Genomic DNA, 27,414 nt, shown 5'->3' with positions numbered 1-27,414 from the left:
CTTCCAGGGTATCTTTCAGTCAATCAGCCGTATTAAAATCACTTAATTTTGGTTGCTTTTGTGGCACAAAATGCAAATGAAAACGTCTCAACTTACGCGTTGACTGGCCACAGCCAAATTTGTTGGCAAGCCGGAGGGGAGATGACTGAAGGGCCGGCCAGGAAGGAAAACGATTCTCTATGCCGAACTAGCTGTTAGCCAGAATCGGAAAGTGCTGCCGCACTCTCAGCGAACTAAATGATTGATCGCAGGCATCAATTTACAACCTTATTGCGTGTTCTTGGACAAGTTTTTCTTAAAGCGACAAAAGGCAAACTTAAAGACCAAATCTGGTAAGCTTGGCAAGATTCTCTTACTATTTTCTCTGCTTTTCCTCTTCTCGTTTGTGCATTTGGTTAGGAACGTTTATGAAAATGTCTGGTACATGTTTCGCCTGCGCAAACAGAATGCGAGTGCTGCAATAAAATTCCATTACAGCCGCTTGACTTAAAAACTTGGCCCAAAAAAAAAAGAGAGAGAAGCAAAATATTCGCCAAAGAAGAGTGTATTAAAAGCCAGCCAGCCTCGCGCAATGTGTATGCATAGAGGTGTGTGGCTGTGTGTGTTGGCTTTTTGCATATTTTATGAAACTTGGCGAACATTTAACACCCCGACCAACGTTGCGTATGTGCAACGTACTCACCATAAACGCTGCAAACTCATTACTTGAATTTATTTTGCACTTAAACAAAATGTTTCATTTGCCACAAGCGGCGGCAGCTCCCGTTGCAGCATAAAGTGTAACCAGTTGCAACACTTTAGGCGTTTAGCTCACTGGATCTGCAATGCTTAGCGGCTGGTTGGCAGCAATAGCTGCAGCAGCAGTTGCATCTTTCCGGTAGCCGGCAGCGCGCATGGTGCTTGATGAGATGCAACTGCTGCTGGAACTTGTTGGTGCCATCGCCAATAGTGTCGAACGTGGGGCACAGCGTGTGCGGCTTATGCACTAAGCTGCACATCTCACAAATATTTGTGACGGCCTGCAACACCTGCTCATTGCGTACACAGGCATCCAGCGTCTCCGTTGGCAGGCCGAGATCAATGTTGCTCGTTGGTTCGCTTTGTGGCAGAGGCGTCAATTCGATGCCACATTTACAGCAAACATCTGTCTTTGGCTCGCCTGGGAGCTCACACGGGGCACATTCTTCATCCGCTTGACGTTGACGGCAAGTGCGGCGCGGCGCATAAAACAAACGTTCAACGCTTACCTTCCGCTTTTCGCGATTTCGATGAATCGCTGAATGAGTATGCTTAACTTTCTTCTTCCGTTTCTGGGCCTGCTTTTCCTCATTCTGTTTAAAGTCATCCGATCGCTTCATGGACGCATCGTGCTCAAAGTATTTTACATGTGCATCCAATATGCTCTGTACAACAAGTGCTGAATAACGCTCTTCCATGTTCTTTAGCTCTCTGCACATCAATGATTCGACTGAGTATCGACGTTGGCTTATATCTATCGATGAGAAAGAACTCTTACTTTCGGGCCGCAATCGCATATAGGAATCATATGGTCTATCAAAGTCAAGTTCATCAACCGAATATTTTTCCATTACTTCCAAGTGTTGTTTATATGAACTAATTTTGGTTTTTTGAAATTTCGCACCCCTTTTTACTGCATTGCTGACAATATCGCGAATATATCGCAAATACTGAGAAGCCAAGAGTTTATGTATCGTGGCTTTGGGTATATTAACCTTTATCAAATTATTATATTGATCAGACAAATTTTTCCACATACTATGACCTTGAACCTTTTTGATTATCGTATTGCGATCGACCAGTCCATCCATCATGCTCGGTGCTATTATTACGTCCCTCATGAAATTGTACAGATCACGAAATTCGCCAGGCTTCTTCGTTGCAAATTCGTCCATTAGCTCACTGCCAATAGTTGGCTTCTGAACCAATATATCTGATGAAAAGCTGGCATTCGATTGTTCGGTTTTTGTGTATTGCTGACTGTCATCTGACACTGTTTGATTGTTCAATAAAGCTTGAGCTTTAACCTTTGGGCCTTCAAATCCTAATGGTATTGCAGAAATCCCATTTAACAATTGTTTATCAAACGATTCAGCGTCTTGTTGTTCTTGTTCTTTTTGTTGCTGTAGTTGCTGTTGTATGTGTTGTTGTTCTAGATATTCTAGGTGTTGTTGAATTTCTGGTATTCTTAATAATCGTTCTCGCACTTCGTGTGGTAGTTCTGATAGTTGTCGCAGTGCGTGGTTTTCGTCTTGCAGGCGTCCGTGTTCGCCTTGCTGGTATTGCTGGGTTGTTATTTGTTCGTCATGAGCTGGGTCAAATATGCTAGTGTGTGTTTGTGTTTGTAGACTTCCTTCATTTACATTTAATTTATCGCTTGGTTTAGCCTGTAGTTGTATCGACTTCGTATCATCGTCAGCTGAGGTATTTAATAAGAAACTTGTTGGGTCTACAGGTGCTGTATCGTTGATTAAATCCTTAAACTTTTTGAGACGCAATAGTTTTTCCTGTCGTGCGATTTCCAAATTGGTTTCCAAACGCAAATTTGGTTTAGTTACCTCGATTGATTTAGAAGTATGAGATGATTTTATTTCTTCCCCCGGTTTCAGGGGGTGTTGCACCAATGATACTGAAGTTTTTTTATTATGTATTTGTCCGTCTGTTCTATTCGTAGGGAATCCCGGAAATTTTATGTCATACTTTTTCGCTATGTATTTTCTTGGTATTTCAAGTGTTTTGAACTCTTTGATTGATTTTCTTTTTATAAAAGATTGTCTCAATGGTTGGACCGGATTAAAGTTATTAGCGGAATCAAGTTCCGGATAATAATCCGGACCAAGAATTTTACTATCATCGTCAATTCTCTGTTCCTGCTTTTGTTCGAGTTTTTTTTCAAGTTCGTTGGCTTTTGTTAACAATTCCATCATATGCTTCGCTGAACTATCTTTATCGAGCAGTTTGGAATTGTCACCTAATTCTGAAGTATACATTGTGCCAATAATATTATGCAATTTAAATTTCATATTCTTGATGCTTTTATATGAAAGCTTTCTACGGGTTTTTTGCTTAGTTGGTAATTGATATTGCTGTTGATGTTGAAGTTGAAGTTTATACTGATGTTGACGTAGACGTTTATATTGATGTTGACGTAGACGTTTATATTGATGTTGATGTTTCCTTTTTTTCTTGCCACGCTTCATAAATAGATTCGACGTATTCAATGCAGATAGAACACTTAAATAACTTACATTATCACGAATTTTACGTATTTTCTTTCGGCTCACATCTTTTAGAAACTTTTTAATCCATTTAAATTCTATTTTCAAGTTTTTTATATTTTGTGGTTTACCATCAATAAGTATTGGGTGCTGTTCGATTTTCTTGCGATATATGCGCAAGCTTTTGGCAATAATCCATTTACGTCTTGGATTTATTTTCAAACGTTTGCGCAGCATTCGCAAGCGTGCATTCACTTCACCTTCCTTAACGAGCAATTTTCCGATTTTCTTTTGCAGTTTTTTGTTCCTATTTTTCCATTTCATTAGCGATCTTTGATACTTATACCACAGCCTGGCGATCTCTGCCTTAGCTTGGGCCCTGGACGACAATCTCATTATCCTCAACTTGTCGGCTATGAGATTGTTTACGGCTTCGGCCAAATCCTTTCGTATTTGACGAAACGCATACAAACGTTGACGTGCAAGCAATTTATATCTGGTAAGTTCTGAGTTCTTCTGATGAATCTGTCTTTTGATGTGCATTATACGCAACCAGCGTCTCGATAGCAGCGCCATTTTCAAATAAATTTAATTAAGTAAATTTAAGAATTTTTGTCTTTCAATTTCTCAAATCAATAACGCAGCTACTAATTTCGAGTTTGTCAAAGAATTTTCCAATAAATATGAATTTATTTTCTATGAATTTCAATAATTAAAAAAATTTTGTGTATCAAATTTGATTGAAATATCTTAAGTAAATTGGGCTTTCAGCTTGTTAGAAAAAAAACCATTTAGTAGCATGATTTAGTACAATGAAGCTTGTTAAAGCTAACCTCTGTTTAGAGATCATCAGAAGAGAAATCCAGTTTAGCAGATTTTAAGTATATAGAATATATACTGATAAGACTAAAGGTAACTAAGCTTAGTAAAAGGTAAGTTATTAATACATGATGCATAATGGTAAATATTTTGAATTCGAACTATATGATATTTAAACTGATTCAAATGATTGCGAAAAATTCCTATCTCTGAGAGAAACTGAGAGGAAACAGACAGAAGGCAGAGAAGAGAGATTAGAATATGGTTAAATTGGCTTGGCTGTTAATATATTTCTAGAATATATTACAATTAAAGTAAGAAAGAGATTTAGCCCAACATAGCACATATGATTTATTTACAATCCTATTTGATTTCAAGCTCTATGGTCTTTTACCTCTTCATTCTAGTCTTGTTCGTAATAACGAGTTTATAAAACGCATGAGCCACAGGGTCAAGCTATTAGCGGGGCTTTTGCTGTACTTTTCTTTCAAGGTAAATCACCGACTGTGTCGAACGGGTATTCCGGGCGATACGCTTGTTGCCTTATCAGCAAAGGCGACCCCAGACAAGCGCTCGCAATGTAAATCACATGAGATAGGGAAGCACAGTAACAGCATCAATAGCAGATCAGCTTGTTGTGCTAGCCTACTATATAACAAGTATAAAAACCAGGTGGAAGCCACACTCAACAGCAACAGCTTGAAGAAATCAAAGCATAAGCAATAGCAACAATTAAACATGAGCCAAATGTACGCAATCTGTATCATTCTTAGCATTGGGCTGTTAGGCGTTTATGCCACTGCGATGCCACAGCAGCCGCATGTCCAGCATCTGGTCTACTATCCACCACCTCCGACTCCTGCTCCGATTTTGCGTGCACGTCGCCAGGTGCTGGGTGGTTCGCTAACTTCAAATCCCTCCGGTGGAGCTGATGCTCGCCTGGATCTAACCAAGGCTATAGGCACGCCAGAGCATAATGTAATTGGACAGGTATTTGCCGCGGGCAACACACAGACGGGCGGACCCGTCACCAAGCCCGTTACAAGCGGCGCCAGTTTGGGCTACAACAAGTATGTTTACCAATTACCTATGGCCAGCAGCTAACTCTAATCTTTGCACAATCTCTACCTCAGCAACGGCCTCGGCTTGGATCTGACCAAGACGCACACACCAGGCGTACGTGACAGCTTCCAGCAAACAGCCACGGCGAATCTATTCAACAATGGTGTGCACAATTTGGATGCCAAGGCTTTTGCCTCACAAAACAAGTTGGCCAACGGCTTTAAGTTCGACCGCAATGGTGCTGGCCTTGATTACTCCCATATCAATGGACATGGCGCCAGTCTGACGCATAGCAACATTCCCGGCCTTGGCAAACAACTAGAGTTGGGCGGACGTGCAAACCTCTGGCAGTCGCAGGATCGCAATACACGACTCGATCTCAGCAGCACAGCATCCAAGTGGATGAGTGGACCACTAAGTGGTCAAAGAGACTTTGGCGCCAACTTGGGTCTGTCACATTACTTTGGCTAAGCATGTCTGCTGGAAAATTAAAATATGTTCATACCACATATTTTATTATATTTATTTTGCCCTAAATCAACATTTTGTTATTTAAATTGGACATTGAATTAATAATTTTTACGATTCCATTAGGAAAATTGAAAAATAAATAATTTATTTGAAAAATTTTGATGTTTTCTTGAAATTAAGAGCATGAATATATACTGATTAAGTAAAGATTATGTTAATCACACTCACAGATTGACAATAGAAGAAAAACGATTATTTCAACGATCAATTTCTTAAAATATAATTCAATTTAATTAAAAAAACAAAATTTTCTAACCGCATAATAAAAGAAAAACAACAAATTATTTATTCAGATACCTAAAGCCTGCTGTGTTGGCCCAGCTTACGTTTAGAGGTCTATAAAAGCCCTGTCTGCTGTTCGCCTACTTCCTTGAAGATCTCTGCTGTTTTCAGCAGCTTGATGAAGCGTGGCGAATAATCTTGAAATACCTGTTGATCGTCAGCATCTTCACTAATGGTGGCCTTTCGCAGCAGTGCGTTTAGCTGAGCATTACGCTGATTACGCTCCAGGGTATCGGACATTTTGCGCAAATAGATTAAATCCATGAGCAGCTCGTCCCGCACGCCGGCCGCCTGCTTCTGCTGCTCAAGAGGCAGCTCCTCGAACTCTCGCAACAACTTTTTGACAATACGCGACTTTTGCTCAATGTTCGCCGGCTCCAGAATGCCATCCTCCTGACTGTAATTTTCGGCCAGTAATCGCAGATTTGCTTCACGTTTATCTCGCGTCTTTTGCTGCTCCGCCATATTTTTAACTATTAGATTATAGAACTCCACCAGATCCGGACGTAATGGTAAACAATTGCGCATTTGCATCTGCTTATCAATGAGGTCGCTTATGGTTTCCATAGTGCGACGCACCATGAATTCAGTCTGCGCCAGTTGCTTCTCATTCTGATTGTTACGAATCTGATAGAAATTCTTCGGGTTCTTCCCAGCGCATTTGCGATTCTTTGCCAGAACTGTGATCAAAGCATCCATGCTTGGATCATTACTGACCATATCGAAAACGGCATGAACTATATCATCGGATAGCTTGCCAGAGATTAGCTTTCCATAGTGTTCGCTATAAGGTTCATTCATATCTAAGTGTATATCCGAAGTGGAGTTCACCTTGGAGCTGAACGTTGTGTGAAAATGTTGCAAATATAATTACACTCTCTTTCAATCTCTTTCCGCTTCCTCTCTCTTTCCACTTACCTTTTGTCATGATCAGCTTTGCCTTTCCCCCCTTTCTTACCCTTTTTCTTATCGGATCGTTCTTTTTCTTTGTGTCGTTCCTGCCGTTGTTCTTTGGCCTCTTCACTGCGATCCATGGCCTCACGTGAATAACGCTCGTCCTGATATAAATCCATATTGCCCTCATTCGAAAGCAAATCCTGTTGAGCAAAATATTCAGCCGCACTAAGCTGCTTACCACTGGGCAGCACGATTACCGTACCATTCCCAATGAATTGATTGGTTTTCGGATCTCCACACACATTCGCATTCAACGACAAATTCAGTTTAACTGATTCGGGTCTATTGCATATATTACCAGGTAATGCATTGCCTGGGCCCGGTGTTGCGCCATCTGTTTGAATAGGCACACACACGGGGTTTACAGTGGTGCCAGCAGGAGTTGGTGTTGTTAGTGGCGCTGTTATTGTGCCTTTAGTTGGTGATGGTGTTGTGGTTGTTGTTGTTGCTAGTGTTGCTTTTGCTGTTGTTGTTGCTGCTGGTTCAGTTGTCAGTTGCTCGCAGTTCAGCTTTTTGCTCTGGTTAAAGATCGGATCAAAGTAACGATGCACGCCATATAAAGGCTTTAACTGATAGGATTCTAAATTTTGTTGATGTTGCTGCTGCTGTAACTGCTGTTGGTCTTGCGGCTTCTGCATCATGGCCAGCTCATTGAACAGTTGAGTGAAATTGAGATTCGACTTTAAGTTGTTGGTCAGCAACTGTTGTTGAAATTGTTGTTGCTGCGGCGGCTGACATTGCTGTAATTCATGCGGCTGCAACAACTGTTGCTGTGGCTGCATATATGATTGCGACATATAAGGTTGCAGATTCACCGGCTGATAAGCTTGTGGATTGTTGTATCGTTGACTCATCATGGGCACCTGATAGCGTGAATCGGAGAATATATTTGTTTTCGAAGCGTCCAATTCCTGCGCAGTTTCCTCGTTTTTGGCACTGGTCAACTGGAAGCGCTCATAGGGCAGGGCATTGTCATTGTCACTGTCTTCCGCTATTTTAGCTGCATCCAGATAAAGATCGTTGCCCAAGTTTCCATAATGCAAACGATTACCATTGTGATCCTCGGAGGCATCTAGGACTTGTGAATGGCTATCGACGATATTTAGTGGCCGTAATTCTAATTCCGGTGGGGTCAGTAAAGAGAGATCTGACTCTGATTGTGACTTCGAATGTGAATCCAACTGAGATAACTCCGACTGTGAATCGGACAGTGATTGAGAATGTGAGAAGCGCTGAGACTGAGGTACAGATTCCTGCTGTACATCTGAATGGAACTGTACATAGGGTTCTGCTTCTAATTTAGGATATCTTTCAGAAATAGTCCGTTGCCCTAACTGCGAATCTGGATGTGTTTCCGATTGAACCTCTGATGGCTCGTCCAACTGTGTCTCGGATTGAATCTCCAACTTGGTATCTTGATTTCTTTTAGAACTGGACTGTGCGTCCAGCTGTGCTTCTGACTGTGCTTCCAATTCGGAATAGCTTTTGGATCTCGGCTGCATTTTCGACATGGTTTCTGATAGAGTGTTCAACTGTGAATGGGATTGCGGATAAGGCTCTGCTGCTTCTGATCGTGGCTGCAGCCGGGAATGCCTCTTGGATCTCAACTGCGTCTCTGACTCATCTGACCTCGATCGTGCCTCTGCCTTCGTCTGCAGAACAGATTTTGATTGTGCTTCGACTTGGGCAGTTGCTTCTTGCAGTACTTGTTGCTCCGTGTCCACTGAGCGCTTGCTACGCCGTTTGTAATGCGACTCTTTGCTCAAATCAACATTTCGATTTAGTCTATGTCGAAGCTTTCGTTTCCGAAGTCGGCGCTTGATATTGCGTTTATCTCGCTCCTTTTCATGCTGTGAAATCTTGGTGGGAAGCAGCTTGATCCCAGCATCTGGATGACTCATGCACATACCATTGCGAGGAAGCAGCTCAGGCCGCTCTTCGCGATTTGCCTTTCCAGCGTTGACTGCATTCTTCATGATTTCTTTTTCCTTTTCATCCACTAACCTCACGTTGACCTCCTCTTGTGACTGCGCCTTGTTTAGTTGCTGTTGGGCATCCTCATTGACCGATTGAGACTGTTTTGTTAAAAACTGAGCATCCGCTGACACATCGGCATGTTCCTGAAGCTTCGACTGCTCATTGACTTGGGCAGCTTCGGGTTGAACTTCTACGACTCCTAATTCTTGACTTGGCTTGAGCTGATCCACGCCTCGGTTCTCGATTTTTAACTCAGTTTCTGTAAGGATAGGCTGCGCCCTGTCATCTTTAACAGTTTCTGGTGCGGACAGTCTGGCCATTATAGCATCCCCGCCAGGAGGCATTTGCTTGCTATTATCATTGCCACCATCTTGCCACGCTTCACTTTGCTTTAAATTGGATTCGTTCTCAATTTTTGTAAGCTTGAGCTCGGTTTGCGTCTCCTTCAGCTGTTCGGGCTGTCGCTTAAAGCGTTCACCATCATGCTCCATGGTCAGCTTTGCATTCGCATGCACATAATCTCGCAAGGTACGCTGCTTTGTCGCCGGAAACTGATCAAACTGCGGCATACGATAGTCGTAGCTTTGCGGCATGTCCAGCAGACGTATATTTGGGAGATCTAAATTAGAACTACCTTTGCTATCAGCTCTGCCCTCGATAGAGCCGAGCGATTCGTATGGCAATTTCATAATATCAGCTTTCTGATCGTCCTCCTCCTGCTGCTGCTGTCGCTCTTCCTTCTCTCGTTCTCGCTCCATCTTAAGCTGACGTCGCATTAGCATATCATCCACATAATGGGCACGCAGCGTATCAGAGAGCGCATTGCTCGGCAACGATGGTCCCATGCCCTTTCGCATTAGCCTATTGCTTGTCTTCAATTTGATCTCGTTCATGGGATTGAAGCCAATGCTGGAACTGCGCTTTTTAAGCCCAGCAGGGTAGCGCATCTTGGTAGCTTGTTCAGCAGCCTCCTGTTCGATTTTGGACAGCTTATAGTTGGCCTCGTGTGATAGATTATTGGCATTTAGACGTGGCAATTGAAGTCGTGCCATCGTTTGCTCATAGGCACCAGATGGCACAACACCATTGCCGTAATCTGGCTGTAGGCTATTCTCTGTATCTGGTTGGGTCTCCTTTTTATTGTCGCGACTCTGTTGGAGTTCATGATTATTCAATTGATGTTGCATTTGACGCAGTTTAATGTCCAGCTCGCTCGCGCCACCTCTGAGAGGCAGATGATTAGCAGGCAGACTTTCATCCGTCGTTTCTTTGTACTTCTTTTTAACCTTGCCCACTTCGGTTTGATCAAAGGACTTGCTATACGAAGGTATATAATCATTGGACTTGGCCTTGTCAGTAGCTCGTTGGTATTTATTTGCTGGTGTTTGCTCAGCGAGAGTAGCTTCAACTGCTGTTGCATCCTCTGCTGCTGCTGGCTGCTCATGAACAACCCCCGGCCCGAAACCACGTAACCAATCGTCCGCCGCCTGATTCAGCGCCTTATTATCCTTCTGCATAGCTGTTTCCTTAGCGTCTGCTTGGGCAAAGCTTGCCAAGAGATCATCTATGCTATTGCGTCTATGACGATAGAGTTCAGCTCCCTGCACCTGCCCATAATTCGAGTGTATTTCTTGCAGCTGATCGCGCGCCTCATTAATGGAATTCTGAAAGTTGCGCAATTCCTCGCTGCCTGCCTTTAGCTGACATTGTTGTGATGCCTGCGTATTGGTGGTGCCTGTCAGCGCCATCAGCGTCCACCAGAGCTGCAGAAAGATCATCTTGTTGTGCTGCCAGTCGAGTTGTAATTAACTTACAATACATATATATATATATATATATATGAATATATACTATTGAATTGAAAAGTTTTGCGCCAACTGCCTGCGATTGAGTTTTCATTAACTTGGCAACAGGTTGTCTCATGTGTGGAGCGGGCGGAGGGAATAACTTTTTGACAGCCACTGATAAGAGCCCACAGAGTCGTGCATCGAGCGTCGAGTGTCGAGAGTGGAGCAGGATCCATGTGGCATTGTGGCAAGTTTTTTGCACGGCGGCGGCTTCCGACAGCCGCTGCCAGCTGTTTAACATGAAATGCTCTTTGTTACCAATATACAGCACACAGAGCAAAGCACACAGAGCACAGCACACACACGGCAACGCCCACATACATGGCAAGCGCATTGTTAGCTGCGTTTCCCCATGTAAATCACATTTTTGTTTTATGCCAAAACTTTTGCAAATCAGTAAAAAGAAGGGGGAAGAGCGTGCGGGCGACGTGGCGTATGCGCAGCGACAATAACATTTCCTATTTCCGCCTGGGACAGACAGTCTGCATGTTTGTCTGTCTGTGGGTGCGAGTGCAGCCACACATACACTCACGTTGTCAATGCCAAAGTCAGCACAATGCGCGCCTCGAAATAATTGAATATTATCAAATATGCTGGCAACAGCAACAAGAACAACAACAATAAGTGAACCAGAGTTAAAACTAATATAATTAGCGGGGCGCACGTTTGATTAAAAGTTTTTGCGGCTTGACTGAAGTACCAATCCATAAAACAAAGCTAAACCAAATTAAATAGATTGCTCGCAGTTACAGTAAATATGCCCTAAAGAGACACTCAATTAAATAGTGCTTCATATGTATATGCAAAAGATACAAAAAGTCAAAGGCGAAGAATGAGGGATACGAAATGTTTAGTGCTACGGATAATGTATGATGTAGCATAGAGTGAGTAAGTGAGTAAAATGTTTAGTGTTATGGATAATGTATGATGTAGCATAGAGTGAGTAAGCCGTGAGTGAAGAGCTCTTCGATTTTAATGACTTCTCAATTAGAGGTAATTAATCGAAGTCGTTGCCTAAATAACTTATAATAACTTTATATTATAAGAGAAAAAATCTCTGTATAAGATTAGATATGTGTTCGTTTGTCAGAATTCCAGTAATAAATGTATGCTTTTAGCTTCTTTGACACAACATCAACAGTAATTTCTGCATCAGTTGCTAGGAGCGAAAGCTTCAGTCAGCAACAATGTTGCTATATTTTGTTATCTTATTTTATATATATATATATATATATTTAAAAAAAAAAGTGAATTTATATTTTTGTATACGTACACTCACCAATGGTTAATAATAATTAAACATAAATAATTATAATTGACTATTAGTGATTTAAATACTACAATTATGTTGCTGCTTTATAGGCTGTTCTCTTAGTCTTTTAATCAAGCTTTTCATTAATAAAATGTGAACTGCATTGCATTCATCAAGTAATTTTCATCTGCTGCTAAGCAAGTTCTTTAATTTACACGTGGCATGCCTCAAACACATTGCTTTCTTTTCTTCCATTTCGTTGCATTATTTGTTTGTCCATTGTCTTAGCTTAAAGCTTGAAGTGTTCATTTGTGGAGCTCGGTTGCCGTTTCCACATCAACGACTCGGCCAACAATTTTTTGAGCAAATGGTACAGCAATTTTTACTTATGCCTCAATACTTTTGCCTTGTCCACGAGCTGTGTTCACAAGAGTGGGCGGTGTGAGTTGGTCGGGCGACATGACAAAATGAAAAAGGATACTTGGATACAGGATACTTCATGCCGGACTGTTGGCAGCAGTGGCAACAGCAGCAACAGTAGCAGCAGTAGCGTGGCAGCGTGCATCAAAAAACATGACATGGCACGAGTCATTTCGTTTGTTTTTCTATTCTTACTTCAGCTACTATCTGCCTCTCCCTCTCTCACTCCCCTACTTCTGTCAGGTTTTTTTTGGGCTGCGTCCAAAACATATTTTTTATATTCTTGCAAGCTTTGAGTAAAATATTATGTTACAAGAAAAACAAAACTTTTGTGTTGCATTTACAGCTGCGGGCGTTAAGGAAAATTCCAAAAAAAAAACCAAAAAAAAATCGAGAAAAAATGTTCAAAAATTGTAAACTTAGTTAAATGCATTGGCAAAGTGTTGTGCTTATGCATATTCAAAATGCTTTGGGGCCCGCTGCGAGCCGCACACAAGCAATTCATTAAGCGCAATAGAAAATGGAAAATTTTACAGGACAAGCAGTCAGGCAGGCAGTGGGCACGGAGGACGGGGTCAGCGCTTCGGACAGTTTACGAGCCGCAGACGCAGACAAAAACGGTCCAAAATGTCGATGGGTTGCATATTTACTACTTAGAAATGTTCCATTTTATTGGTCTCGAAATGAACAAATGGAGCACATCACACAAACACACAGAAACACACACACATATTATATATACATGCATATGTGTACTGTATGCTGTTGACTCCAAAAAATTTTGCATAATTTATGAGCGCAGCGCAAACGGCGGCAACACACGAAAGGACCTCAGCCATACACATCTACTCTCTCACACACCCTCTCTCTCTTTCTCTGTCTTTCTGTTTCTCTCCCTCGCCAACTGATTTAAATGCAATTGCATTGAAGTATGTTGTCAGTTGAAGGCTGCCATGTGGATGCGGCTCACGTGCTGCACAACAGGGAAATTGTTGCATATAGAAAAAATAACAAAAAAATGAAAAGAGAAAAGCAGAAAAATAAATATAAAGAAAAGCTGCTGTTGCAGTCGCTGCTGCTGCTGCTGCTGCCACAGTTGCAGTTGCCCATTTCGGCCATACAATACCTATCGACGTCTTCGGCAATTTCTTTTCATTTGCCAAGGTGTTGAGACGTATGTGCTACGTGGGCAGGTCAAGCAGCTGCCCCTACTCTACCCCCCTCGCTTCTACACAAGTGTCGTCTACGATTTGCCATCGAGCAGACCATTTTTGTCTGCCTGCCTGCCTGGCTGCCTTTGTCGACAAACAACCGACAAATTTAGTGTCTTTTGTGCATTTTTAAAATTGAACAAATTTATGTGACACGCTGCGCCAATTGATCAAATTAAATAAACATGAGAACTGGCAAAACGTATCTGCATTCTATCGAGAATTGAGAACTGAGTAGAGAGCGCTGAGCAGTTGAGAATTGAGAGCTAAGAACTGCAATGCCTTAACGTCACAAAACTAACGAAATGTCAACAAACTGAATGTAAATTTTACATTAACTTTTAAGACTTTTAACATTTTTTATAGTCTAACACTATTTATTATCACTATTTATTTTATTTATTTGACTTTTGAGATTTAATAATTTTTTATTTTTCTTTGCTTTCTCTATTAATTTACTGAAATTTACTAAAATATTTTGCTATTTCATTCAATCATTCTATACATTTCCGCTTTCTTCTGGTCTTATTTCCTTATTATTATTTCCTTTTTTAATGCTTTTAATATCTTTAAAACATTTTTAATTTGGTATATTTTATTTTTCCTCCTCCTTTCTCTCTTTCTGCAATATTCAACGTTTACAACTATTTAAAGTACTTTGGAATTAATGTGTTTTCGTTTCAATTAGGAATACTTAAGCAGGTCGGCAATCAATTTGTGCCGCAATGGCTGGCTAATTTGTGATAATTAACTAAATGCCAAGCAGCACGTGCCGCCAAGTTCATCCAAATCCCATAAAGCAATCACATGCACTTGCACAACTATTAAAACTCCCAAGCCAACAGAGAGCTCCGAACTGCGAACTGAATTCCCGTATATATATTTTTTTCGCCTGAATTCTTATGCCTGTGTTTTTTTCTTCTTCTTTTTTATTTGGGCTCCTGTCAGGACCATTACGACTTGCTACATTTCCTTTTGCGACTTCTTTTGGACCCGCCCTTCCCCCGCTTTTCCCGCTTGTCGCCTTTTCTGGCAATTTTCCATATGCAACACGCAACAGACGTTTTTATGTTTTCTGTGTGCGGCGTCGCACACATAAAAAATAAACGAGCCAAAAAGACCAAAAAGGAGCTAAACGAACGACAAGCCCAGCTTGGAGTAGAAAATAATAATAAAAAAGGACGAGTCAAAAGAGTGGAAGTCAATTATCGAATTAATTTAGTTGCTACTGACCTGGCCAAAATGGGTAGCCATCATAAATGTAAATGGGCTTAGAGCAATGTCAGCCCCAAATGGAATTCAAATTGTTTTAATTTTTTCATTTTTGGCTTTGCGAAAGGCAGGCAGCCTGATTGCACAATTTGCAATTAATTAAATTATTGCGCAAATGACATTTTTGCCGGCTGACGCGCCACTCATGCAACAGTCTGTGCTTTTTCACACACACATACATACACATTCACGCATACATGCATACAGCAATTTAATAAACACGATATCCTGCACGGTGCCTGCAACAGCGGACCGTGCCTGGTCATGTAATTGATGCGTTAATCCGCATATTGACAGCGGTTATTGCGGTGGCTTTGCCTGCAAATATGCCCAGTGTTCCCATGGGAAGAAGGGCCACAGATAATACCCTTTCTCCCTCTCTCTCTCTTCCGACCCCCTTCGGGACTGCTCACTGATATGGCGCATTTATGGCCTTTTAAAAGGATTTGCACACTGCATTTTGTACTCGCCGTACACGCAAGCTAAGTAATTTAATTACATTGCGGCGATAAAATTTATATCAATATATGGCTTATACCATGCTACGTTGGGCAAGTGATTTTATTGGCAATACATTTTGCATGCATGCGGCACGAGATACATTTTTGATATAAGCTTGTAGTTAGTTGAGAATTTATTTAATTATATTTAGTCTAACATTGCCCTATCCCTTTATAGTTAAAGATATGTTGCATTCAATTCATTCAATTCAATTCATCGATTTTTAACATAGCAAAGACAAATAACAGCGAATAAATAGAAATTGAAATATGTAACAAACATACCAACACACATGAATATGTATATATTTATAAGAGAGCACATACCTTGCTGAGACAAACTTCCAATTGCATCTAGCTTCATTTCCCTCCCATTCACTCCCTTTCTCTACAAAACTCTTCTACTGGAAATAGATTGCAGTTGTAATTTCGTTTTTTTTTTCACAAAAAAAGACAAACAGAAAAAATGACAAATAACGCATATTACAACTTGTTATTTACAAATTAAACATATACAAGTTGTACAAAAGTCACTAGATAAATACACAGATCACAAACTAAATGCAGTATTTAATTAATTTAAGCTGGCAAACAGAAGATTTAACACACACAGAGAAATTACATCCGATCAACATGACAAACGCGCACTGACTAGTTTGTCATATTTACTTTGCTTCTGCGCGAAACACTTACTCACACTAATACAACAAACTTCAGTATTGTGTTCTCCTTCGTTTCACGCCAGTTCAATAAGGCGTCTTGCCTGAGCGCTTTCATTTGAGTGCTCAACTCAGATAACGGGATCAGTGGCGTATTAGCTGTGTCCCGCTTCCACTTATGTCAATTGAAATGCATACTCTCTGCTGTATCTGCAGGCTGCAATCGAAGGGAAGCAAGTCAACGGGATCAGTTGGAATGAGCTGTCAACAGTGATGGCATAAACACATTCTAACTCTTTAGCTATGTAAGTGCTCTTTGTCAAGGGTATTGCTCATATTGGTACCTATGTAATAATAACTTAACCTATCTATCCCACGGTACATTATTCTTTTTATATATATATAGTATATATTATTACATTATTCTTCTAAATAAGTTTACCAAACCAAATGCGATTGCCAGTACGATTACATACTTTTAGGCTGCGGGTAAACTAGCTTGCTTATAGCTATATTTTAAGCGTATTTGGTTCCATTTGCATTCAGCATGGGTAAGGCGGTGCCAGAAGATGCGCAACAGTTGAGTGCACAAGTGAAAGACTGTTTGTATGTGTATATATGTGTGTAACTGTACAGTTGCGAGCACTATTTTTCAATTTATTACGCTCACATAACAAAACTTTATTGCTAAGCTTTAGCAGTGACTGCTGTAGCTACAACTCCTTGCCAGTGTTATGTCCCCTTCCAGTTGCCTTTGCCATTTCTATTGCAGTGCCTGCCAACTAACTGTTCAATACTCATGGGGAATTTGCCAATGTGACGTGGCAATGTGTGCGTGCCAAAGGAAAATTAGTCCAAAGACGAACAGGCAACAGCAGCACCGCATGCCACACCACTCGCTGTTGCTGCTGCTGCACCACAGGTGGGTATCAGGTGCTTTGGGCTTTGTTAACGGATTTATGCGGCAATCATAAAACTTGCCAACTAACCAGCAAGAAATGTCGCGCAAACCAAATTGATTTATGTGTGCAACGAGAACAACAAACGCAACAATCGAACGGATATAATATACGCCCACAGCGGCTCACACCTAGTCAACCGCATCTTAGCCAAGTTAACAGGCAGACAAAACTTTTAATTTACCAAATGTATTTTGTCTAACTTGATGATTTCAATACGCACATAAAGAACGCCACAGCCAGCAAGTGCTAAAGAGTCGGAACTGGAAAGCAGTATAAGAGAGGAAGAGAGGAAGAGTGGCTGCTAGCAGGCTGACTGGCTTGTTGGCAGTGTTGGAAAAGTTGCAATTTAATGGCAAGGCAAACGTAAAAACGGCAAAATTATGACCAAAATGAGAATTTAATCGAAATACGTGAGCGGAAAAATGAAAATTTGACTGCAACTGGGGAACGTCTGAGGCAAACGTTGAACGTCGAGCCAAGTTGCAACCGGCATAAAATGCCAAGTGCAAGCTCATGCAATTTTTATCATGGCCACAAAAGCAAACACAGACGCAACACGGCAGCACTCTTCTACCTGCTCACACCTCCTCACCTCATACTCCTCGCCGTCCACCTTTATGCGTTACCTTGACGCTCGCGTGCGCGTTGAGCATCTGAGGCAATTGCACAAATTAATGCCACTGGGCGCTGACTGTTGCTTTCTGCTGCTCGCATTTAGCTATCCAGCTACAGCTTGCATCTTCCATCTTCCCATCTTTTCGCCTTCCCATCTTCCATCTTCCATCTTGCACCATCTTCATCTCACGTTTCCCAGGCAGACAGACAATTCTCAAATGAGTCAACAAGCACTAAAATTGTTTATTTTATTATCCAAGTAACATTTTGAACACAGTAAGTGGTTCCGACTTAGCTAAGGGACAGTGAGGGTAAATACAACCGGATAGAATATAGAATAGGGATTTTAGGGGATTTTAGAAAAGTTTAGCCTAAGATTTTGTTGTATTTTAGAAATGATTTTTTATATTTATTTTTATAAAATTAATAAATAAATTTAATTACAAATAGAGAAAATTTAAGTAAGCAAAAAATACAAATTAAAATTATAAAAAAATTAAAAACGTTAAAAAAAATTACCATTGAAAAAAACTACATTTTATAAATATTTGAAAAGATTTTAGAACTTAAAAATTCAGCAAAAAACGTATAAGAATTTTGAAAAAAAAAATTTATTCAAATTTGTTTTTAAATTTTTTAAAATTAAAAAACATATATGAAGCCTTTTTTAGTTTAAAGGCTAAAGAATCATAAAATACTTAAATATATTTTTTATTAAGTGAAAAATATGCATCATAACTAATTCCAAATCTCATGTATATTTTCCAGTTCTTCAACAACTGCCCAAACGAATTTCTGTTGATCTGGCAACACTGGTCGCTTGCATGACCAACTTTTAAGAGCTTGGCTAAAAAGAGCATAAGCCACGCTATGCGAATTTATGCGAAAAGCAACTCAATTGCTGGCGATCGAGCGTCTGCGTCTGCGAGCCACAAGTCACATCACGTCACGTTCCTGGTATAAAACCAAATGCGGAGCGCTTAATGCAATCAGTCGCCAGCCGCAAGTCGTCAGGTGAAGAGCCCAGCAACAACAAGTGAAAGAAAGCTGCAAAGCAAGTGCTCATAGTGCTGTATAGAGAGAGACCAACCAACCATCCACGCGAGTGCAAAGTGCAAAAGTGTTGCAAGCCGAAAAATGCATCGTGCCCCAAGCCAAATGAAGTTAGCCGGAGGAGCTCAGGTGCTACTGCTGCTGCTGCTGCTATTCGTTGCCAGCTGCCAGTCGCGGCCCATGGATCTGTACGATGATGTTAGCGATTTCTTTGACGCCATCTCCTTGGACGACGTGGCCAACACGGGCCGCAACACGCATCCGGAGCAGTTCTGTATGATGCCCGCCCGCAAGGGCGTGTGCCGCGCCCTGATACCGCGCTGGCGCTACGATCCGGAGCAGAAGAAGTGTGTGGAATTCAAATTCGGTGGCTGCGATGGCAACGAGAACAATTTCCCCAGCTACAAGACCTGCATGGCCACCTGCGAGGGCATGTAGCTGGTGGAGCTGGAGCAGCAAGTGAAGGAGAACAGCTGATCGGCATTTTCGTTTCCGGTCGGCAGGCGTTGCCAAAGGCGCGTGCCTTTGCTTTTCGTCCTCGAATCAAAGGCAGCATTTATTTTAACACACACACACTCGCATACACCTCTACACACACATTCCCATTAAGCAACTTGCTTTAAACATTTCTCTTTTATATTTATACAGTTTCTTTTATTATTATTATTTTTTTCTATATATGTTATCCTAAGTCAATTCATGCATCATTCCGAAATTTGTATTTTAAGACAGAATTAATTGTAACAAATGCAGGTGTGCAACACTTTGCTCTAGCTCTTAAGTTATTGTGATAAATATTCATGATGAAATAAAGAATAAAACAAAATCTAAGATTTCGATCTGTTATAAAAAAAGCATTTAACTGTTATATTTACTAGCTATGAACTGTATTGCCTCTGATGATGGAATATAAAGTGTTATAATGTGTTATACACTCCATTCATTTGTTATACTTGATATCTTTGATCTTTATTATTGCATTAGGCGTATATTGATCTGTTATATATTCATTGATGACTTTTCAACTCTTCAAATGTGTTATACAAATCTAACTTCTGTTATACTAGTTATCTTTGATATGTTTTAACTTATTATGGGCATATAATAATTAAATATGCATTCATTGATAGCATTTCAACTCTTCAAATGTGTTATACATTTCATTCATCTGTTATACTTGCAATATTTCATCTGTGTTAATGTGTTATATGTATATATATATAATTATTCATTTAATCTCGTCTAATACAAATTATTGCTCAGTTATATATGCTGTCTATGGTCTCAACTGATGTGTTATATGTTTGATGAACTGTTATACACCTTTGGATTTTATGTATGCTCTTCAAATGTGTTATATGTACGTTCTGTTATACGTACAATTACTGTTATACTTCGTTTTCTCAATTAGTCTATATTAAAACTAACTGTTATATTTTTATTGATGTCATATTCCATTTTCTAATTTTATATTTGTAAGCTATTCTTATTTCCATTCTGTTGGTATTTTGTTGAACTCTCTTGATGTGTTATACAAGAGATCTGTTATATTTGACTTGTTGAAATACAATATATATTTGTAGGAACACAAGTAATAAGCCAAGAAATATCTTCAAGAATATTTCCTCATTTTCATTAATTGCAGACTTTTCTAGCAACAGAAGTTTCTGGCAAAAAAAGCTGAATGCAGGCAAAGTATAGGCAGTCGAGGTTAAGTAAATGGCTTAAAGTAGAAAAATTTTTAGTTCTCTTTTTAGACATTAAGAACTTGAATTCCTCCAAGACTTATTTGCATAAGTATTTTACAATAAATTCTATTTAAAATATCTCATGCGAATGAGTTCAGAGAAGCTCGTTTATAAGTCGAAGATAATTAACAAAGGCAACTGCCAAACAATTGTTATTGATTCATTTCTAACTTGGCCTAAGGCTATATACATATATATATATATATTTAACTATTTATATATATTCAAACAGACACCAATCGCATTGCAACTTTCATAGATTTCACTTGGAAATGGCCCAACTCAGCTGGCTTCGGGTTATTTCTCATAACGCGGCCCATTCATGCGAATATTGCTGAACCAAAAAGAAAAAAAGCGGAGATAAATAAACAACAATGAGATGTGAGCAGATATGACATGTGGAAGATTAGATACCCTAGTAGATAAAGGGGTTGGAAATACCTCAAAATTGTTTCTATAGAAGTTTTACGTTTGATTTAGACGATCCTCAACTGGAGTTAGATAGCAAAAACAGCAAGAAAACTGCATAAAAACTCTCTTTTTATATTATATAACAAGCAGATATAGACAAGATTTGGATATATACAGACAGGAAATTTGATAAAGGTCATAAATATCAAGTTTGGTTCAGAAATCTTCGCAAACAAACAAGTTTCTTAGGCAAAACTTAGCTTAAGATAAAAGATTTCAACAACAATTGTAGCTATAAAATATATATACATATGATATAGTGATCGAATCTGTAAGACAGCAGTCTAGGGTACCACTTTTAATATCAAGCAAAAGCAATGCAAAGTTTCATGACAAAAGTTTTTTATAATTCAGTTTGTATAGAAACAGATGGAAAGACTGATAGGCGGACTTGACTTGCCTATGAAGACAGATCACTAATATAAACATATATGTATACAATCTAAGGTCAATGACGTCATCTTCATATGCATTCCACGATTCGCGAACAAATTAACAAACTCCAAACAAGAGTATATAACAAACATACAATGAGCGTAAACAAACCAGATCAATATATGCAAAGGTCATGCTAATGATGATGACAATGATAATGGTGATGATGATGATGATGATGATGATGAACCACGTCAATGGATGCCTAGTTGGGTCTAGGCAAACCACTACGTACAAACGGCAGACATTGGAGAGATCACAGTTGTGTGATAGCCAACGCCAAGCCGGGCCGTGGGCAAGTGAACAAGCAATAAACAATTGAAAGGTGCGAATTTATGTTAAATCGATTGCCAATAAACATAATTTATCCATGTCAACGGAGTCGCAGTCTTTGAAGCGAAACCGAAAGCGAGGGCCACAACGAGAGCGGCCTGGCTGCGGGCCTTTCTACGAATACATTAATATATATATATATATTGATGTACATATTAATATTTATGTACATATTGATAGGTATAGTTTGTTACAACTGCTGGATCATTGACCTATTGATGACAGCTGTAGAGCTAGTAACGGCTAAAAACAAGTTGCTGCTAACTCAGGATAAGAAGCCAAGCTATAAAAGCTATATTTAGCTAGCAAACTAAAATATCCCAAATAATAGCTAACACTTAAAAGTTAAGTCAATTTCAATAAATAAAATTGACAATATTTTTCAATCAAATTAGGCATCTTTTTAGCTGCGCTAGCTAGACAAAACGTGTTTTCGAAAAATCTAGCAAATTCTACGGCGCGCTAGTTTAAAATCGCACTCCAGAGATAAACAATACCAGCTAAGATCATCGCATAATGCGCTGTTTTTAGAGTGCTGCCAATTTGATATGCTAGGCAAGCTGTAAATGAGTGTAGAGGAGAGGTGTTAAAGTTCCCACTAAGTAACGCATAAAAAACCCGGCTGCTGAGTATGCTATATGAAATCCCCCCTAATATATAAAAAGGCCAAAAATGACGTAAATAGCGTACTTGGGCAGCGCTGACTAAGACAGAGAGCTGGCAAATAGGCAAATGACAACTCTATATGCAGAGCGCGTAACTAATTCCTAAGGGAAATATAAGTATAGTAAATGTCCTTCATTAACCAAATGTATATGTAAATCGCACACTCTTCTCTATTCTTATACGCGAAACTAATTTTCCCACTATTATGCTTTAGATAAAAAAGCCTAAGCTGGTTAATCGAAATGCGAGCAGATGCAATTACATTATGCTACACACACAGACGCACACACACAGCGTTGTAGCTATTATGCTCTTATTTTCATATTCGTTTTGCCAATATTTATGTCATAATATTGTTGTTGGTTTTATTAATTCACAATGCTGCGGACTTTGCACAATAATTTGTAATTTAGTGCCGCCAAAAAGCAAGCAGGAAAGAGCGACGGAAAGGGGCGGAGCGCGGCATGGCAAGGGGGCATGGCTCAGGTGGAGTAAGGCATATTTGGCGTGCTCACGTTTTATGTCCAGTTTACTTCAGTCCAGTCGAGCCAGCTCGAATTCAATCAAACTCAGCTCCGACCAAATAAACGTTATTTATTTTGTTTTCATTTTGTTGTTCGTTGATTTTTGCTGTTGTCGCTGGCCTTTTTGTTGCGCGTGCGCAACGATTTTGGCTTTTCGCAATTTTTGGGTTGCGAACTTAACTAAGTTTCTAGAAAATTCTGATGAGGCAAGAATTGCCCGTTAAATTGGCTCAAACTAAGCAAATAAATAAAAAGCGCGCGCAGTGCGAATGCGGGTGAAGTCAATAAACTGTTTTAACCTGCATAAAAGCCAACTAACAAACAACTAACAACAATTGCAGCACGCTAGGAAATTTGAAAAATGTAGCAAAAAATTAATTAAAATGCACTAAGCGCGCCGCCAGCCTATGAAAATGCACAATAACAAATTTTCCGCCTTGCATGAATGGCAAATAAATAGTGCTTAATGTTTTTCTTTTTCTTTTTCTTTTTTATGCTTTTGCTGTTGAAATTTATTTATTGAAGGCACGTAGCGCATACGCAAAAAAAAATTGCAAAAATAAATTAAAATAAACAAATAACAAAAGTCAACGGAACGCAATGCGCCCCGCCTCCAATGCGGGTTTGTGTCCAGGTTAAAGCGAAGAAAAGTCAACGAACTTTATGCGCAGCCAGCAAAAGTCCCTTATTAAAAAATACCCTTGTTTGAGGCACTGCTAACTGCGACAATTGCTGTTGAGCAAGGTAATTGTGAGAGGGGAAATATTTGTGCCACGCTTTCAATGAGTTACATTTTTGCTTGCAATTATTGCAGCTGAGCTAATTTTTGCTTTACATTGTTTAATAAATATTATTAAGCTCAACTTCTTTAGCAACTTAATAGAGTATTTAAGCAGCTGTAAAAATTAAGTGCAGCAGCGTTGCTTTATAAAGTAGTTATATTGAAAGAAAAAAGTACATGACAATAAGCATGACGAATGCATTGCTATTGTCGTTGTTGTTCCAGCTGGTAATGCAAATATGCATGATGAGGTGTAAATGGATATAGACATTATTGGAAGCAATTTCCTGTATGCTTAAGTGGCCCATAAGTACATAAATAGATAAGCTTACAATGTACTTTTTCTGTGATAAAAATAAAAAATCCCGGATGGGACATATTTTGAAACGTCGTGGAATTATCATTGAGATAAGAAAAGACCGTTTCTGTTGGCGTTATTACTGACTTTTCTTTAAGACTCGTACAATTTATCAATTTTAGCAAGTTTTTAATTTATCGTTCTTTACCAATTGCTAAATACAGTAATATAATTATTATAACTAACATACACAATGTAAATATATATATTTATATATACCTATATATATATATATATATATATATATATATATATATATATATATGTGTGTGTGTGTATATATATTTAGATATATTTGTTTTATTTATCGGTTTGTTATCTTTGATTATTAGTAGAATCGATTGATAGGCGTTCGGAGCTTAACTTTTCAACTATGATTCTTAGCAGTAGCAAAAAATATGTTTTATATTCATACGTTCCCATCTTAATCAACTTTCAATTTGTTTTACTCTGCAGCCTAGTTCTAGAATTTAACATTAGGTTCTTGGTTTATTAGTGTTTAGTTTAACGTCAACGTTTCGTTATAATTTGTTTGGCTTCAATTCTAAATGGATCAGGCGAATATAGTCCATTTTCCATATAAATATTAATATATATATATCTGGTAGTAGGATCAAAAGTCTAAGGAAGCAAAGAATTTGTGCTTGAGCTAAGCAAATTAAAGCGAAACACTGCATATATTGTAGGGTAGATGAAAGTGTGCGGGGCAGAGGAGAGGGTGTGGCTAATATTAGCAGGCTACATCCGTGGTAACACTCTTGATGCTCTCGGAGCTAAAGTGAACGCAGCCGTATTTGCAGACCAACGTCCAGACATATGGAATGAAGAACTCCTCTGGCGCATCCTCCTCAACATATTTGAATTTAAGATCCGGGAATTTCTAAAGATAAATATACATATATGTAGTATAGAACAGAGTATAGATTGGATAGCACCTACTCTCAGACGGTCGCTGGACCATTGGCTAGCGCCTTTGGATATGACCTCAAGAACCTCACTGACGCCCAGCTCGCCGCGCTGTTCCTGCACGCGCTGTAGCCGTGATGAAAAGAAGCCAACGACCTGGAAAGCAAAAGCATAATTAATGTACAATATAATTGGCATACAAGCTAATATAACAATGCAGCATACCATATCGATATTCTGTATAACATCCTGGAACGCATGATGACTGCGGAAGCCCTCAAAGACGCTGCGCTTGTAGAGCAGCGTGTAAACCAAATTGGGACAATAGACCAGTTGATTTGTAAGGCAGGAGTTTAAGATTTCCAGTACCATGCGCAACACCTCCTCCAGCACGCTCAAATCCTGCATCATATCCTCAGGCGTTGTCGAAACATTTACAAAGACTGCACTGTCCGCTGGCTCTTTGAGCTGGGCATCCAAGCGCGTATGCTTGCGGGCGAGCGTTTCGAAAAGGGAAACCAAACGCTGTGCCACATACGGATGCAGAGCACGAAAATGTCCAGACATGTTGGCCAGAGCAGCCAGGCAATTGGTGTGCAAATACTTGTCACGCATCTTCAGCATATTGTATTGGATGGTGCGTATGACGATCAGGATGAGAATGCCGCCCAACGATATCTCAGATATCGTGCGCTCCGTATACCAGCTGATGTTCTTAAGAAGCTGCAAAGCAAAAAGGGCATTAGCTCGCGCAGTATACGAGATGTCAGTCACTTACAATCGTGTGCACATTCTTATTGAAGCCCTCGTCCTCGCTGAGTATGAGCAGAACGATGAGCGACATGTAGATGTGATGTGAATTGCTGTCGGGCGCATTGTACAGTGTTTGCAGTATGGGTATAACCAATAGCTCCAGATCCTGCTGCTGCATGACGAACCGATAGAAGCGTTCGTTGCGATGCAGCAGCAAATACAGCAGCAGTGTCGCCTGATCAATGGTCACAATGCGGCACAGGGTTTCGTAGACAGCCGAGAAGTCAATCTGAAAGGAGACGGTTCCCTGTTTGGGTGAATCCTTTGAATCCGCACAGCCAAAGAGACTCGTGCGATAGGCATTATCCTGCGCTGTGCAGTGATTCGTCAATATCAATATGAGCAACAGACTTTGATTAGCCAATGGATAATGCGTGCGAAATTGCTGGGACAACTCCTCGCCGGTGGCGTTGCTCGTCTTGAGGATATCCTGTTGCTTACGAAAAGTGAAGATGGAGAGCAGTGATTCAGCGATGCCAAAGACAAATGAACCCGCCGACGTCGAGCCAAACATGGTGTGCGGCACCTCAACCATACGTGCCACAAAATGCAGCAGCGCCGACATCAGGACATTCGCATGCTGGCACTTGTAAATGGTGCGAAAGACAATGGATTTATCTGTGGGCTGAGCGAACAGATGCACGGCGAGCAACGTTATCAACGTATTGACCGACTCCAGGTGCAAATGATAAGTGAACTCCTTGACGGGTATAACAACAATTAGATTGACCAGCGCATCGATAAACGTCTCGAACTTCGCACCATCCACGATCAGCGCTGCAAGCGTCGCCTGTTCCGTTGCCTCGATGGCAATGCTAGCCATTTGCTGCTGCTGCTGTTGTTGTTGCTCCTCGGCTGCCTTAACTAAATCAGCACTGGGCAACGCCTCGAAGTGCTGCAACAGCTGAAACTCCGACCCCGTCTCATTGATATACTTGATCAGTGTGCGTATGATGAAGAGCGCATTGAACGTTTGCCATACGTGCATGTTGCTCTCCTGGTCGGAGAGCGAGAGCAGCTCGGTGGCCTTCTCCAAAAAGACAGTTATCAGCGAGCCGAAGTTGCCCGTCTTCAAATTATTGCCTATAAACGATTGACATAACGTCTCCAGACGCGAATCCAGGCTCAGTTGATCCTGGCTGCAGGGTAAACATTGAACGTTACAAGGTTGAGTTGCTGACGTGTTTATCCACTTACCTGTTCTCAGGTATTACGATATTATAATTGAGCAGTCCGTTCCAGAAGGCTTCATCGTCGTGTGCTATATGCTGTCGACCCACAAATCGCTGGAGCCATTCATTTGAGGCCAAGTCGGCATTTCTGCTGACGTTTATGCCCATCTTTTTGGGTGTTGCTCTAACTACTGCGCTGCCGTTGATTCTATGCGGAGTGCTACTGCTGCTGCTCTCCTGTTAGCTCGTTAGTGTTTAGCACATTGGTTGCCACAAGCCCGGGCTATGAGCCTTTTTTTTCCGTTTACAAATAACAACAATTCTTCGTGTTGGCACTGAGGCACGTCACCCATTCATTTGTATGTGTTTTTTTTCTCATATGTTTTTGATGTGCTAGAAATCGCGTGCTTTACAGCACTGCCCGTAGCAAGTGTTGGCTGGTTCCGAAACAACTCTAACGAACGAAATGTATTGAATTAAAAAACAAACTGTTTTTCCTATTAATTTAGAGATAAAGTGCAAATATTTTTTTAACTAATATATTATATTTTT

At 40.2% G+C, this 27,414-nt stretch overlaps 5 protein-coding genes across 6 annotated transcripts; 2 read left to right on the top strand and 3 right to left on the bottom strand.

Annotated features, from left to right (window-relative positions):
* Positions 1–265: 265 nt before the first annotated feature.
* On the bottom strand, positions 266–1,413 carry LOC111596403. The gene is made up of 2 exons (XM_023310609.2): positions 683–1,413; positions 266–455 (listed from the first exon to the last, which is right to left on the bottom strand). Exon 1 carries the CDS (start codon positions 1,356–1,358, stop codon positions 798–800), a length of 561 nt encoding a protein of 186 aa, XP_023166377.1. The 5' UTR covers positions 1,359–1,413; the 3' UTR covers positions 266–455; positions 683–797.
* A 3,341-nt stretch (positions 1,414–4,754) lies between these two features.
* Positions 4,755–5,652, top strand: LOC111597678 (attacin-C). Its single transcript, XM_023312507.2, has 2 exons — positions 4,755–5,125; positions 5,189–5,652. The coding sequence occupies exons 1-2, from the start codon at positions 4,794–4,796 to the stop codon at positions 5,586–5,588; spliced, it is 732 nt and encodes a 243-aa protein (XP_023168275.2). The 5' UTR covers positions 4,755–4,793; the 3' UTR covers positions 5,589–5,652.
* A 261-nt stretch (positions 5,653–5,913) lies between these two features.
* LOC111597660 (trichohyalin) lies at positions 5,914–15,842 on the bottom strand. Of its 2 annotated transcripts, none has more exons than XM_030225161.1 (3): positions 15,694–15,842; positions 6,849–10,651; positions 5,914–6,768 (listed from the first exon to the last, which is right to left on the bottom strand). In XM_030225161.1, the coding sequence occupies exons 1-3, from the start codon at positions 15,718–15,720 to the stop codon at positions 5,985–5,987; spliced, it is 4,614 nt and encodes a 1,537-aa protein (XP_030081021.1). In that variant the 5' UTR covers positions 15,721–15,842; the 3' UTR covers positions 5,914–5,984. The 2 variants fall into 2 exon arrangements, with proteins under 2 accessions (XP_030081021.1, XP_030081022.1); XM_030225162.1 differs by having other exon boundaries at positions 5,914–6,756.
* Positions 15,843–16,002: 160 nt separating this feature from the next.
* On the top strand, positions 16,003–19,287 carry LOC111597657 (PI-stichotoxin-Hcr2e). Its single transcript, XM_023312479.2, has 2 exons — positions 16,003–16,330; positions 18,371–19,287. The coding sequence occupies exon 2, from the start codon at positions 18,740–18,742 to the stop codon at positions 19,091–19,093; it is 354 nt and encodes a 117-aa protein (XP_023168247.1). The 5' UTR covers positions 16,003–16,330; positions 18,371–18,739; the 3' UTR covers positions 19,094–19,287.
* A 4,950-nt stretch (positions 19,288–24,237) lies between these two features.
* LOC111597702 (dymeclin) lies at positions 24,238–27,303 on the bottom strand. The gene is made up of 5 exons (XM_023312540.2): positions 26,888–27,303; positions 25,656–26,829; positions 25,103–25,600; positions 24,911–25,033; positions 24,238–24,851 (listed from the first exon to the last, which is right to left on the bottom strand). The coding sequence occupies exons 1-5, from the start codon at positions 27,028–27,030 to the stop codon at positions 24,702–24,704; spliced, it is 2,088 nt and encodes a 695-aa protein (XP_023168308.1). The 5' UTR covers positions 27,031–27,303; the 3' UTR covers positions 24,238–24,701.
* Between the last annotated feature and the right edge of the window lie 111 nt (positions 27,304–27,414).

This window comes from Drosophila hydei, unplaced genomic scaffold (genome assembly GCF_003285905.1).
Source record: "Drosophila hydei strain 15085-1641.00,03,60 unplaced genomic scaffold, DhydRS2 tig00008122-arrow-pilon, whole genome shotgun sequence".
Classification (NCBI taxonomy): Eukaryota; Metazoa; Arthropoda; class Insecta; order Diptera; family Drosophilidae; genus Drosophila; species Drosophila hydei.
Note: the sequence above shows the minus strand (reverse complement) of the source record. Positions and strands in the feature narration are given on the sequence as shown.